This window comes from Mus caroli, unplaced genomic scaffold (genome assembly GCF_978045245.1).
Source record: "Mus caroli unplaced genomic scaffold, Mus_caroli_1 scaffold_19, whole genome shotgun sequence".
Taxonomy (NCBI): domain Eukaryota; kingdom Metazoa; phylum Chordata; class Mammalia; order Rodentia; family Muridae; genus Mus; species Mus caroli.
This window is the reverse complement of record NW_028227274.1, coordinates 51,129,311-51,145,822: the sequence shown is the minus strand read 5'-3', so window position 1 is coordinate 51,145,822 and position 16,512 is coordinate 51,129,311. Positions and strand designations below refer to the sequence as shown.

Genomic DNA, 16,512 nt, shown 5'->3' with positions numbered 1-16,512 from the left:
CTTCTATATAGCACAAGACATATGTCCTCCTGCTAGTCTATGAATACTGGAACTGTAGGAGTGCGCACCATACATGGCTTCTCCTCACACTCTATCAAGTGTTCTGCAAGCACAATTTTCATGTTTCCCTCTTACAACCACAGGCACCTTTTAGAGACCTTGGTAATTATGACATAACCCTGACATCAATTCATTCATTCCTTTCTTGCTTCTCGCATGATACAGAACAGATGTCACGCTATAGACTATAAAGCTGCAGACTAATAGAGGCGCAGCAAAAGTGGTGCTGTTACTCGGATTACCTCTCCAGTGCCGCTCTTCGTTTTTCTACAAACTCAGTGGATGATGAGTCTTCTTTACCTACTTTGACCTTGGTCATACCTTTGAAGAAGTTGGAGGAGATTGGTAAGAAACAGACCATCATAATTTCTTCATAATGAAATATACTTTTTAAGTTGACAGTAATGACCCTGTGCTGGTACTGGGATCTTACTTAAAGAGTAAGGCATTTTGAAGAATTACGTCCCATGATATGTTAATATCTCTAATGAATAAATATGTATGGCAGCAATATGCAAACAAAGCACAACTTGAGCTATATTTGTGGGTTTTGAACTTATACAAAAGCTTACATAAAAATTTCATAACTTGTGATATTTCACGCTTTAAGACCAAAAATGTTTTTATATCCCAAGAGTATTTTCTCCCTAATCCTGGGACTTGAACCCAAGGCCTCATGAATGCTAGATAAGTAAGTACTCTACCTCTGCTAGATCTCCAGCTCAATTTTCTTCTACATTTCTTTTTTAAAAAGACTTTATCATTTACTTCTGTATATGCCTTTTGTTATGTACACATGCATATAGGTGTTGAAGAAGATGGACATCACATCCTCTAGAACTGGAGTTACAGGCAGGTGTAAGATGCCCAACATTGGTCCTGGGTAGCAAACTCCAGCTTTTTGCAAATGTAGCAACTACTCTTAACTGCTAAGCCATTTACTTAGGCTCCATTCTTATATCTGAACATATAAAATGGAGTTTAAAAAGATATAGTCAATGAAGGTCTTTATGGGATGATGAAATGTGTTAGATGTAATTAATGAGTTTGTTAAATGCTTTCCCTGTGCAGAGCTAGCATGTTTGCATTTTTCACAACTAGGTAGGCTGTTTTGGTCATTTTGTCTGTGTTTCATAGAGTCAAGGTCTCATCTGTGTAGCTTAGGACCTCATGATCCTCTTGCTTAAGGCCCCCCAGTGCTAGCATAATAAAAATGCACTCAGGGCTGGCGAGATGGCTCAGCGGGTAAGAGCACTGACTATTCTTCTGAAGGTCCTGAGTTCAAATCCCAGCAACCACATGGTGACTCACCTCCACCCATAATGGGATCTAACACCCTCTTCTGGTGTGTCTGAAGTCAGCTACAGTGTACTTACATATAATAATAAATCTTTGGGCCTGAGCAAGCAGAGTTGACCGAATCGAGCAGAGGACCTAAAATTCAATTCCCAACAACCACATGAAGGCTCACAATCACCTGTACAGCTACAGTGTACTCTCATACATAAAATAAATCTTTAAAAAAAAAAGCACTCTTGTGCCAGGCTGTTCCTTTTCTAATAGTTCAGAAAGAATTGTGTTTTTATCTCAACTAAAGATAATACAGAGTCCTTTCAATAGCAATTACATCTTCCCAGGAAACTCCTATTTGTAATCTGCCAACTCACTAGATATATTACTTTAAAAATCTGTGCATCTACACAAGTGTGGTGGCAGATGGCTATAATCCCAGAACTTGAGAGAATGAGGTGGCTGGATTGTGAGTTTGAGGCCAGCCTGGGCTAGACAGCAACAACTTTGATAATAAACGAATGCACACATGCATACATAAAGTGAACAAGCAAAGAAACTGGGCATGGTGGTCCACACCTATAATTTGAACATTTTTGGAGGCATAAGAGGATCAACAGGTCAGGGTTACCCTCCAAAACACACTGGATTTCAGGCCAATCTGAGCTATATGAGACCCTATTATTTTTTAGAGAATGTATATTAATTCAAAAGTTGTCAATAATTATGTGGTGTTGTAAAACACATAATTGCTTCTTTACTAGCTAGAGTCCAGAAAGTTTAAAAATTAATCTGCTAGTTACTTTTAAGTATTCACAGTTTTTGGAGGAAACTTTTATTTGGCTTTATATTACCCTATCCGACTATATGCACATGTATACATATGCATATAAACAGATATGTATTACACATATATATATATCTACTTGCCTTAAAACATTTTTGTAATGAAATGGTACTCAAATGATCAAGTCCACTCTACCTATTTATTAATTCTTATGTAGCCTAGGCTTGCCTCAAACTTGCTGTGTAGCCAGGGATGACTGAATGTGAGTCTCCTGTCTTTAAGTCCTCAATGCTGGGAATCAAACCCAGGAATTTGTGCATGCTAGGCAAATACTGCCAAAAAAGCTACATTTCCAGCAAAAATTAACCCATCTTAAATGCATCTTCCACAGTTCTGAAACAATACAGTATTATTTTTAAAAAATAGAAAACGGAGTCTATAAGAGTATTTAGTAGTAGCATTCCTAGCATGCTGAAAGCCCTGAGCTCAATCCCTACCATAAAACTAACCCAAAGAGAGTTTTATTCAAGGATTTAGAAAAGAATATAACAAATTCATCTGAACACATCAAGTTTCAAAATTATTAATTATAAAATGACTTTTCAAGCCTAGTAAGATTAATGATCAGCAATATTCATTTTAAATATATTTCAGAGTAATAATTTTGAGTATAAAGAAAATTAAAAAGGAATCATTAAAAACCCAGAACTTAAACAGATTGGTAATAACCTACAACTTTTAAAACATAAGTCTTAAAAGTGGACTAATGGTGGTCAGTGAGATGGCTTAGAGTATAAAGATGCTTGCTGCCAAACCTGACCAACCTGAGTTTAAACCCAGGGATTCTTTAAGGATGTGTGGGACCAACACAGCACATATAAGTCTGCAGCTCAGGTGGGAGCCCCGATTGGGATAAATAAGGGACACACAAACTGGAACAGCTAAAACTGAATTAGGAACAGTAAAGAGGAATTATTCTGACTTATGCTTACCTACTATACTCTTTTCTGGAGCGGGTGGCACGATGTAACCAACATGTAAATATTTGCTTGCTAATTTGCTATGCAAACCAAGAAAGTCACTGAATCTTCTTTTGACTGAAAATTCACTCTTACTGAACATGGAAAGAGAAGTCTACAAATAAAGAAAAGGTATTTCACTACATTAATAGTAAGCAATTTACAAGTGAATACTGCACATGACTGTAAGTGGAGTCTGCTCTGTTTTGCAAATGAATCAGAGTACCAATGTGGCTTATAGATTTAAAACAACAACAAAAAGAAAAGAAAACAACAACAACAACAAAAAAAAAAACCCCAAAACTTAAGGCCTATAGTTTTAAAAAAAGCAATATAAGAAAAAAACTCGATTTTTATTGTCTTTGACCTATCACACTGATTCCTATCATACTTTTGCTAATGGTTCCCCCTTTAGTTTTCTGAAACAAGGTTTTGTTTTGCTTGCTTGCTTGCTTGCTTGCTATCTATCTATCTATCTATCAATCATCCATCTATCTATCTGCAGCCTAGGATACCTTTGAACTCACAATCATAAACTACTACAGATTCTTAAATTTACCCATTGCCCAGACCTCCCAAAAGGCAGCTGCAAATCTCACTCAGCTCAAACTCATTGAACTTTCAGTGTTAGAGTGAGAACCCCACAGCGACAGCACTTTCCTCTACTCTTTCCTGCTAAGCCAGGTGCTTGCAACAGAACCTGACATTAGAGTAAGGATTTATAAGGATTTGTTTCATCAACTAAGCAAACTTCTGCCACCTCACTGTGTCTCTCTCCATCTTGTCTTTCTCCAACTACAAAGTTCCTTTATCATGAATAAGTTGTCCCCCTTACTCCGTCTGCTCACACATAATTGATTCTCCTACCTATGTCACTCAAACAGCCATTTACTTCCATTACTTTCAAAACTGTTTCCTCAGAGTCCTCCCCAGTTGTAGTTGTTTGTGTGCCCCAGGCTGACTTAGACCTCACTGTGAACTTCTTGCTGCTCCCCATGCCCCTGCCTCCCAAGTGTTGAAATCACAGGTGTGTACCACTTTCCCTGGTTTTTCTGCATATTGGAGAGTGAACCTGGGAGTTCATGCATGCTAGGCAGGCACTCACTCTAACCAACTGAGCTACCCCCCACTGTAAAATTAAGATGTTATAATGGCTTAATGTTTAAAAACTGCAGTGGCCTTTCACCTGGAGATCTTAATCTGTACTTGGATGCTCACAATCCACACTGAGTTAAGACAAAGCTGTGCCAGTGAAAACCTAATAGTGCCATGCTTTTGTCCAACGCTCTAATAGCTCTCCTTCATGCTAAGGATGAAAACAAAACTCCTAACACGGCTACTCAAACACACGCGACCCTGTGGCCACCAAATTCAGCCATGAGTCGCTTACAGATGAAACTCTAGAAAGTACAATGCTTGACTTCGGCCTTTTACACGAGCAAATCTTTTACCTGAAAGAGGCATCCTGCTCCTCCCTCCCATTCTTATCTCACCATGACTCACCTTGGATCTACTTTAGCCAGGCCTGACCCTCAGGTCTAGATTAACTCACTTCCTGCATACTTATGCTCACATCCTCTCTACCACAGTGTGAGGGGCCAACACTTTATTGAAGAAGAAGAAAAAGCTTACCTTTGTTGTTACTCTATATGCCATGTAAGCATTCATGCCATCACCTATAAAGAAAAGAGCCAAAGAATATCACTGAAATCCAAATGCTTGGGCAGAGGTTAGGTAAGCAATAGAATGCTTGCCTAGTGTGTGTAAGACCTGGCATTTAACTAATTAAATTAAATGCTTCAAAGTAAAATACAAAATAAATAAATAAATAAATAAAATAAAATAAAATAAAAAGAAACAATACTGTAACCATATACTTAAGTGGAAAACTATAGGATGTAACAATCAAGCTATTAAAAAAAGAAGTACAAAATACAATAATGACTCACCAACTTTTTCCGGATCTGACACACCAATTTCTATATCAAAAATATCTCCATTTGCTTCTTCTTCAATCTAGAAAAGTATATTTTTGGTGTTAAAAAATCCCCTTTATCTTGAAGGTAAGCAGCAGCTGTCTGTGTGGGCTCATGGCCCTCTCAGTAGGGAGTGTCTGTCTGCCTAGTGGTGCAGCCCTGGCCAGCTGTCTAGGAAAGATCCTGCTACTGTCATCTCTCTAACCAGCATCATTTCTAATTGTTTCCTAAATGCTTATCCTATACCCACAAACAGGTAGGGCTCTTACCCATCGCCAAAGAAGCTACTTTTTGCAACAGATGGAGACTATCTTGATAATACTAATTGCCATGCCAATGTGGATGGGAGAAATTTCTCAAGATGCTACCCTTAAATGAAGAGCTACAGGCAGTCATTTTTTTTCCCTAAGCATGAGGTGATCCAATACCAAGTGGACAGTCAGTCATAAAATACAGTACTCAGTATGAAATTCTCAAAAAATGTAGAATTTTAAAATTTCAACTTATATTACTATTATAATACCAATGAGTAGTTTTTCTACCTTTTTTCCAGATATACAGACCCTACTATTTTCAGTAGGGTCAGGTCACAATAATTTAAAACCAACAGGAGCTTTCATATATGCTGACTATGTAAACAAAGAAAAAATTCATATAATGAAGATCATTTGGAGAACAGAAATTTTTGTCTTAATGTCTCATATATATAGAAAAACAACAACAGCCGGGAGGTGGTGGCGCACGCCTTTAGTCCCAGCACTTGGGAGGCAGAGGCGGGCAGATTTCTGAGTTCGAGGCCATCCTGGTCTACAAAGTGAGTTCCAAGACAGCCAGGGTTACACAGAGAAACCTGGCTTGTTTCGGTTTAATATGAAATCTTTTGTTCCTCCTGCTTCAACATCCTGTGTGCTGGGACGGTGTGCTCCACATGCAGCTCAGAAGTGGGGTCTTCAGATTAATCATGCTTTATTGCCTTACTTTCTTCTTTTTTTTTCTTTTTTTTAAATATTTTTTATTAGGTATTTTCCTCATTTACATTTCCAATGCTATCCCAAAAGTCCCCCACACCCTCCCCCCCACTCCCACTTTTTGGCCCTGGCGTTCCCCTGTACTGGGGCATATAAAGTTTGCATGTCCAATGGGCCTCTCTTTCCAGTGATGGCCGACTAGGCCATCTTTTGAATGCAGCTAGAGTCAAGAGCTTCAGGGTACTGGTTAGTTCATAATGTTGTTCCATCCATAGGGTTGCAGATCCCTTTAGCTCCTTGGGTACTTTCTCTAGCTCCTCCATTGGGAGCCCTGTGATACATCCAATAGCTGACTGTGAGCATCTACTTCTGCGTTTGCTAGGCCCCGGCTTAGTCTCACAAGAGACAGCTATATCTGGGTCCTTTCAGCAAAATCTTGCTAGTGTATGCAATGGTGTCAGCGTTTGGAAGCTGATTATGGGGTGGATCCCTGGATATGGCGGTCTCTAGATGGTCCATCCTTTCGTCACAGCTCCAAACTTTGTCTCTGTAACTCCTTCCATGGGTGTTTTGTTCCCAATTCTAAGAAGGGGTACAGTGTCTACACTTTGGTCTTCGTTCTTCTTGAGTTTCATGCATTTAGCAAATTGTATCTTATATCTTGGGTATCCTAAGTTTCTGGGCTAATATCCACTTATCAGTGAGTACATATTGTGTGAGTTCCTTTGTGATTGTGTTACCTCACTCAAGATGATGCCCTCCAGGTCCATCCATTTGCCTAGGAATTTCATAAATTCATTCTTTTTAATAGCTGAGTAGTACTCCATTGTGTAAATGTACCACATTTTCTGTATCCATTCCTCTGTTAAGGGGCATCTGGGTTCTTTCCAGCTTCTGGCTATTATAAATAAGGCTGCTATGAACATAGTGGATTCAGCTTCCTTACTGCACTGATTTGTCCAGTCTAGCTACTTAGCTTGCTGTAGGGTTCCAGTTCCTGCCTCTCTAACATTGGGACTGCAGGATAGCTGTCCATGTCCACCAGCATTTATATCCATCAGGGTCTCTAAACCTACATGTACTTTATCTACTATGCCATTATCCCAGCCTCAGCCCCAGAATTTTCACTCCTTAAATAATTAAAAAGAACTCATTACTTGTAACAGTAGAAACTTACTTGTAGAAATTTTAATTAAAAACAACTTTAAAAGAATAATCCCTCTAATTACTTTTTTAAAAAAACACATTTTTCTCAAAGACAAGGCCCTGTAAAACTCAATTTTCAAAATCAGCAAGTGGGAAAAATAACTTGATGGGACTACAGAGAGGTCCCTTTGAAAGCAACTTAAAACAGGCATTTCAGCTGGGACGTGGTGGCCCAAGCCCTTGGGAAGCAAAGACAGGTGGATCTCTGAGTTTGAGGCCAGTCTAGCCTGGCCTACAGAGTGACTTCTAGCACAGGCAAGACTAAAAAGAGAAACCCTGTCTCGAACAAAACAAAACAAAAAAAAATACAAACCAAAAAAAGCCTCACGAGTTTCAAATCCTTTTGCTACAGAAGAGTTTGTAGAAAGGCTAGCTGGGAGTGTAACTCAGAGATAGTATGCTTGTCTAGCACAAGCAAGGCCCTGATTTCTATTCACAGCACTGAACAAAACAAAAAACAATCAACAGACAAGAAATCTCAGAGTATTTATCTGCCAAAATATCAAGGCAATATTAGTAATATAGAGCTATAACAAAAGTCTATTTCCTTACCATCTTTCTGCTCAAGGTCACTTTTTTTATAGAGACATTAAGCTAATCTTTTGTACATGCACACTGTGATTTAAGAAAAAAAGTGTATGAATTGCTATGTGGACAATTCAATACTTCACACACAATGAGCTCATCTTTCTAAGCAGAACTCAAAGAAGAAATGCAAGCAACTAGTACATCCCCGAAGGCCCTCTTAGAGCTCCAGCTACAACCTCTCCACCCTCTTAGAGCTTGCCTCCAGTTACAACCTCTTCACCGAGCCAACACGCCTGCTGCCTGATACATAACTGTGCACATATTGTTCACTAACTTCATCAGTTTTGTGAGCACTCATTTGCATTTTACTATTTTCCCTTTGTACTATTTTTGAAATATTATTCACATGTTCATATATAGTCACTATTTAATTGTGGTTATACTGGTTACATATTACTAGTTAAATAATTTTTAAATGTTTTATATTTAAAATAACCTCTGTATCAAGATTGTTTTCTTCTCCAAATGTGCCTTATTAAAAACTATTGCTGTTTCTTAATAATCCTATCCTTTATAAGTAAAAGGATTATCAAGTCATGAGAATGTAACTTTAGTTGATCTGTACCTCTTTCTTTTAAAAATGAAAGCTTGAGGAAACTCAAAAGAAATAAAGTTAAAAGTTTGAGCTGCATATATAGCTCAGAGGTAAAACATACAGAAAACCAAAACCACTAGGCACTCCTTAGCACTATATAAATAGATAAATGCCAGACCTCGTCCCTGGATCTGTCAAAGATGACTGGAGCCGAGATACTCTTTGATTCCATTCTAGGAGCAATGAGTGTGGTGGGAGTGACAGGAGTGACCGCAGGGGATGGCTCGGAGGACAGGATGAGCTCTCTTTCGGGACTGTCCAAAGACACCTCTTCTGTGGCTTCTAGACATGAATTAAACAAGTAAATCAAGGAAATCACAGCATATGGCAATTCACGAAACATGAAAAACATATCTACAAGTCTCAAAAGGACTATGACTTCTAAGTTATCACTACAGAGTGACTTTATGTAACTAATTATTTAGTTGTTTATGAAAACTTTACAGCAAACAGGAACTGTGTTGATTTTATGAAGAACTGTATTAAGTCCATTTAACTATCTATACTAGGAGAAAAGCAATGATGTGAATAATTCCACATTCATTCGTGTTTAGATTGGTAATACAATGTACACGTGGTTACTTACCTTTCATATAACTTATTCAAACTAATATAAATATTTCATACATATAAAAACAAATTTTATGGCAGCAGACTACCTTTATCTATTCCAATTGGGATTAAAAACCTGTTATGGAAAACCCACCAAGTTAGTAATCTAAAGCAATTAATTGCCAAAGATTACTGGATATTAGTTGAATATACAAATATGACACAAAGCAAAGAGATGTTTAGATTTTAATTTTAAATGCTCATTCACTTGAAATATCTAAAATTAAATATATTTAAGATCAAACCACATCAATAAACTGAATGTCTACATACTATGTAATACTGTGCTAAATGCAGAAGAAACACAAAGAAATGGAAAAAAAAATCATACCTGCCCTCAGGGAGTTTATAATCTAGTTGAGAAAACAAGACATGTGGAATGTTAAATAATAATAAAAGACTTAAGAGAACAATAAAGAATGTTATAAGACATTCAATTACTATTTGAACGACAGAACAAACACTATAATTTGAGTAGACACAGGAGTCAAAACTTCAGGGTGGGGAAAATCAGAAATAGTCTCTGACTCTGATTTGAGGTGATTTAAACAGGAAGAAGTTAGAGGGAATTACCATGCAAATAGAATAACAGCATAAGTAAAAGAGGGGATGGTGGGGGGGGGGTAGTGAAATTTAATCAGCGAGTCTAACACAAAACAGTCCTGCTGGCTTGTAGAACTGATACCAAGAAGAGGGAGGTGGAATTAAAAGGCAAACAAGGAATCAGACCGGTGCTTTCTCATCCTAAGGCTTCTGGATTCTTGGGATATTGAGAAAGTAGTAATTGTGGTCAATGAGCCACTTCATGCAGTCAACTTGAAATTATACAGGTTGACATATTAAACTATTTAGACTCGTTACTTAATGTTGACAAGATAACTGGTATGAACCTCTTTATATTTTTATATTAAAAGAAAAATGACTAATAACTAAAATCTTCCAAACTATGGGAACCAGAGGGGGGGAAATCTATATAGACAACAGACCACATATGACCCTGACAGAACAAACTAAAAGCTTGGATACCCACTTTAGGCTTTGAACACTGATGGCACTTAATACTCTTTTCAAAAGAAAAAAAAAAAAAAGATGAAAACAGGGACAGAGAATGGCTTAGTGGATAAAAGTGCTTTCCACCAAGGCTGACCAAGTTTGATCCTTGGGATCCACATGGTGGAAAGAGAACTACCTTCTACGAGCTATCCTCTGCCCTCCATGCACATGCAGTATACACAGACACACACAGAGATAGATGATAGATAGATAGATAGATGTAATACAAAAAAATTTAAAATAATCAACAATAACCATAGCACAGTGCTGCTCGCCTTTAATCCCAGCACTTGGGAGGCAGAGGCAGGTAGACAGATTCCTATGAATTTGAGGCCTGATCTACATAGTGAGACCTCTGTTTCAAAAACAAAAAAACAGTCAACAATATAAGAAAGTAAAAGGTAGTACATAAAAACTAGGTTTAATGGGCGGCAATGATGACTCAGTGGTTAAGAGCAGCTCTTCCAGAGGGCCCAGGTTCATTTCCCAGAAGCCACAAGGCAGCTCATAACCATCCATAACTCCAATTCCAGGGAACCTAGTGCCTTTTCTAGCCTCTCCGAGCACCGCATACAGTTGGTACACATGTATAAATGGAGACAAAATAGTCACACACATGATTCCACTGTCGGCACTTTAAACTCAGAGGTTCCCAAGAGGGTTACATACCAGATATTTACATTATAATTCATAAGAGGCAAAACTACAGTTATGAGGTAGCAATGAAATAATTTTATGGTTAGGGGTCACAACAGGAGGAACTATGTATTAAAGAGTTACAGCATTAGGAAGGTTGAGAAACAAATTTAAAGCCAACCAAAGTTTTTCTAAGACATTTGACTGTACTGATCAAGGTTTTGCTTGCTTGTACTAGTAGCTGCTTCAACAGCAAAGGGCTGGGAACTTGGAGTAAGGCTACTCATGATCTAACCAACTACAATGGAAAGGAAAGAAATCAAACTGATGGTCTGCCTTAAATTTATTGTGTTGTTGTGTTTTGTTGGTTGTTTTATTTTTTGTTGTTGTTGTTTTTGGTTTTTCGAGACAGGGTTTCTCTGTGTAGCCCTGGCTGTCCTGGAACTCACTCTGTAGACCAGGCTGGCCTCGAACTCAGAAATCCGCCTGCCTCTGCCTCCCGAGTGCTGAGACTAAGGGCGTGCGCCTCCACTGCCCCCTAGTTTGGTTCTTAGGACAAGAGCTCATTCATTCAATTCATGTTCCTGAGGAACATCTGACCCTGAAGCTGCCACCTCCTAAGTTCTGGAAATCAGAGGTGTGAATCACTATATCCACACTTTAAATGGCTGGCATGGCTTAAATAAACAGCTACAAATATGGAGGGCTCAGTTGAAAACAAGTTTAAAGGTTAAGGAAGATATAGAGCTATGACTTGAATGAAATACACATTGATTTTGTCCATATTCAGGCATTCTTTAAGATGTAACAAATGGAGAAGGGTTAGACTGTTGAACTCATTTGGTGAACATTTTATAAGTAACCTAACAACATGTCAGAGCTATTTCTTTTTCCCATATACTGCTGACTGAATTACCTACACTATGCAAACTATTTATCTAAACACCAATACACACCATAATCTGGTTTCCTTATGATTTTAAAATCACAATGGCTACACTACTTTAAGCCAGATCTGTATTCTATGCAGGAAAGCTATGATATTACTGCTAGACAACAAGTTCCATCATCCTGATAGCATGTGCTACACTTAGAGGTTCCTAGCATCCCACTCTTCCATAGGAAAAGATATGATTAAGTGCATTATAAATATGAGCCAAGTGTAGTATTATACAAGCATGTCTAAGATCACCAAAAGTTATTATAAAACACAGCTAAGTTAAACTGTAAAGCATAAGAATAATTTTATTTAAAATTTAAAACTGTTGTACGCTTATATATGTATGTATGAATGATGTATGTGTGACAGTGCAGGAATAAGTGCCACAGAGAGCATGGAGAGGTCAGAGGACAATTTCAGAAGTTAGTTCTCTTGTTTCCCTGAGGGCTCACTGGATCAAACTCAAGCACAGTCAGAATTATACACCAAGAGCTTCACCCACTGATTCCTTCTCACCAGTCCCAAACTGTTTAGGCTTTAAACAAAACTGACAATATACTATTGTCCTTCCATTGTTTCCTTCCTTTCTCTGACGTTGGGCCTTGCTATATATCCCTGATCTGTTACTCATTATATAGCCCAGGCTAGCCTCACATTTTAAACAATATTCTGCCACAGGCTCTCAAGCTGGAAATTTTATGGACTTTTGTATGAAGAACTAACTGTACCTTCAAGCATACTTGTACATTTGAATATGGATCACTACAAAAGTTGAGAACATTAACTCAATAAAAGCTAATTATATAAGTTTTGTTGCTAAACACAAAGTTATCTACTATTTTAATTCATAAGTTTTGTTGCTAAACACAAAGTTATCTACTATTTTAATTCTGTGTCAACATTAAATTTTAACTTTTGCCTTTTAATATTAAAATATTAACTTACATCTTAATTTAATTTTAAGACATAGGTATTTAGAAGAGTCAGCATTTTTAAAGTTAGACCAAATTCTAGTCTATATCCAAAACAAACTCAACCATCACTTTACCTAACAGCAAGCCTATAACATACAGCAATGTGCTTTGGCTATGTGTATGTCTATGCACCACATGTGTCTGGTCCCACCAGAAGCCAGAAGAAGGCACCAGGTATCCTAGAACTAGAGTTAACATATGGCTGTGAGCTAGGAATCAAACCTGGGTCCTCTCGAAGAGCTGCTTTGGCATCTACCTTCCATACAGTGATTCATTCATCCTTTATTTTGCTTTGGGACAACTTGTAACAACAATAACAAAAAGAATACAATCACTGCCACCTCCCAAGGTATGGTCAGTATCATGCACCCTACTCTCAAATGCTTAAAAATTAAGGATATGTTTGCTTCTTTTACTGCTCTGTATGTATTTCCTACAGGATGACCTAGCTAGACAGCTCCTATCCTGCTAAGTGTCTTTTGGGTTAGATACAGGTTTCACCCTATAAGCTGGGCTGACCCTGAACTCAGCAATCCTTATGCTTCCATCTTCCAAATGCTAAGATTACAGGAATCGACCATGTTCACATTCACTCTCCAAGGTGTTACAGATAGAGTTCTGAGCAGATATATCCAAGTTCAAAAACACAGAATTTCACTTGCCTTAGAGAGTATTTTCTAATAGCATGTTTATTATAATTGGCTAGTACTAAAAAAAATCAAGATGTGACAATTACCTGCGAAAAGATCTTCTCTGTCATCATCTAGGACAACTTCTACAGGTTTGGAGCCATTAGAGTTTGCACTGATATCTTCTGCAGGGAGACTGGCTGGTTCGGGAGATGATGGACTTGACTGTTAAAGAACAATGGTGGACAGTGGATTGGGATGCTTACTTGATTTTCATTCTGTCTCTAGCTAAAGAAATACAACATCTCTTGTTAGAGAGGAAAAGAACAGCTATTAATATTTAGAGAAGGTTCAAATACATTTCAATACACCCCACCCCCTTTTTTGCTCAACAATTGCTTAACTCAAACCAAGTATATCATCCCTTTTAGAGGCACTAACATATCATAGTTAGTTATTAACAAAACCATATGTATCACAATACAACCAAACTCAGAGCAAAGTCCTTGATTTTTAAGAGTGTGTGCTTTTAGTTCAAAGACCATCTTTAAAATAAGAAAATCAAAGGCACACATGGTGGTTTATACCAGTAATCACAGATTTTGGGATCTGAGGCAAAAGGATCAAGAGTTCAAGGTAAAACCCAACAACTTACTGTACGTTCAAGACTGGCTTGAGACCCTCAAATAAACCAAAATAAAAATACAAAAATAATAATAGAGCCCATGAGATGGCTCAGTGACAAAGGCTCTTACTCTGGAACCTAATGATCTAATAAATTCAGTCTCTGAGAAAAATGATTCTGAAAGCCACCTCTGATCTCTACACGTGTACTGTGGTATGCACAGATTTAATGATAGATAAATTATGAATAGTAGGAATTTATGCCATTCCTAAGATTCTATTATTTTCAAACTAAAATTATTCTATCTCTCAAAAACAATATATTTTAGATGAGGGGTCACATAGGTATCATAGCCCAGGATGGACTTGAACTCAATCCTCATGCCCTCATGCCTCAGCCTCCCCATGCATTATGTACAGGTGTGTACTACACCCATCTGGAAAATTAATTACTCTTCTCTTTTTTTTTTTTTTAAAGATTTTATTTATTATTATATGTAAGAACACTGTAGCTGTCTTCAGACACACCAGAGGAGGGCATCAGATCTCACTATGGATGGCTATGAGCCATCATGTGGTTGCTGGGATTTGAACTCAGGACCTTTGGAAGAGCAGTCAGTGCTCTTAACCGCCAAGCCATCTCTCCAGCCCAATTACTCTTCTCTTTTCCAATAAGGTCTGGCTATGCAACCCAAGAATCTAAAACTGAAACACTCTTGCCTCACCCTCCTAAATTCTGGGGTTGTAGAACTCTACATATCCAGCTGTTATCCCTACTTAATGTTATTCCCTATGAATCTCTTTTGTACTGCTCTGTGTAGTAAGTCACTCATAATAATAAGCATTCGCCCGTGTATTAACCTAATCTAGATAAACCTTCTAAAATATGTCCAGAAATAAATATGGTTCCATGTGATTCTGAATCCCATTGAGTGGCAGGATTAACTGATACAGATCTCAAGCATTCTTTAAAATACACACACACATAATTCATAGAGGGTTTTTTTTTTTTTCCTTTTCTTTTGACAAGGTATCACTGTGTAGCCCATTGTCCCAGACCAGGATGGCCTTGAACTCTACCTCTGCCTCCCAAGTGATGTGACTGAAGTGGTGTGCCACTACCACCTGGCTTTTGTTTGTTTGTTTAAGACATGATTTCTCTGTGTAGTCCTTGCTGTATTGGAACTTGATTCTGTAGGCCAGCTGGGCTCAAACTCAGAGATCTGCCTCCCTCTGCCCCCAGGAGGACCGAGATTAAAGGTGCTCCACCACCACCCAGCTGGTAGAGGTTCTTTATGTTTTCCATAAAAGGATTTGTTAGGGAGTCAGATTTAAACTACAGGTATTTTCAGCCAGTCCATGGCTTATCTTTCTACACTAATAGTAGACCCACAACACAATTTCTTAGTTTCACAGAGAGAATTTTTTTTTTTTTTATGGTTAGTAGTCATTTTGTAAGATGAATGATCTTTTTGTTTGTTTGTTTTTGTGATGGAAGAGATTGAAACCAGGTCCCTGTACACAAGCTGGGCAAATACTCTGTTACTGAACCACATCCTTATCCCCCAATCATCTTTGACATCATTCATCTTCTGGGCATGGTGATCCATGCCTGTAATCACAGGACTTTGTAGAGTCAGAGGCAGGAAGATTAGGGGTTCAGGCCATCTGTGAACAATGCAAGCCTGAGCTATGGGAGACCCATCTTATACCAGAAACAAGGAAACTGGAGAGATAGCTGAGTGGCTGAGAGTTCTGCTGTCTTTGCAGAGGATCCACATTCAGTTCCTGAACCCAGCCTATAAAATCAAGCTTCAGGGATCCAACACCTTCTTCTGGCCTCTGTGAGCACCCACATGTACATGCACTTACAAACACAATTCTTTTTAAAAATTAAAATCTGGACAGGCGCTTGACACACCTTTAAACCCAGCACTCAATAGGCAGAGACTGACAGATCTCCAAGGTTGAGGCCAGCCTAGCCTACATGAGTTCCAGGATAACAACAGGGCTACATAGAGAAACCTTGTCCGAAAAACCAAATAAACAAACAAACAAATAAACAACAGCTAAATAAAGAAAAAGGAAAGCAGTCATGTGTGGTAGGGCACTCATTTTGTCCTAGTTCTGGGGAGCTGAGGTAGGAGGATTACTAGATTCAGGGCAGCCCAGACTACATAGTGAGATGGGGTGCAGAGGAAGAGTTAAAAAGAAAGAAAACCAAGGTCTTAATCTTTATAACTCAGCATTTAGCAGATACTGGGCATGACAATCAAAACATCAGCAATGAAAGAGGAGCCAGGCATAGTAACAGACTCCTGAGACCGAAGCACAGAGGTGAGACTGAAGCCAGAGGGTCACAAGCTTAATTAAGGCCACTTGGGCATGAGACAGGACTCTACTTTTATTCATTTACAGTCATAACTGTATATGATGCACTGTAATAGCATCCCCCTCCTCCTTGATGCTGAGTAGGAAAGAGTAGGAAAAAAGCTTTTTAAAAAAACATTATTTATTTATTATATGTATGTACATCTTAGAGGTCTTCAGACACA

General features: G+C 38.2%; 1 protein-coding gene across 1 annotated transcript in view; it reads right to left on the bottom strand.

Annotated features, from left to right (window-relative positions):
* Snx2 (sorting nexin 2) overlaps positions 1–16,512 on the bottom strand; it is a 47,003-nt gene that overhangs the window by 19,591 nt on the left and 10,900 nt on the right. Inside the window, exons 2-7 of the mRNA XM_085833582.1 lie at positions 13,441–13,558; positions 8,608–8,771; positions 5,106–5,172; positions 4,789–4,832; positions 3,130–3,271; positions 303–381 (exon numbers count right to left, since the gene is read on the bottom strand). Coding sequence (XP_085689708.1) covers positions 303–381; positions 3,130–3,271; positions 4,789–4,832; positions 5,106–5,172; positions 8,608–8,771; positions 13,441–13,558 — 614 coding nt within the window. The remainder of the gene's footprint in view (positions 1–302; positions 382–3,129; positions 3,272–4,788; positions 4,833–5,105; positions 5,173–8,607; positions 8,772–13,440; positions 13,559–16,512) is intronic.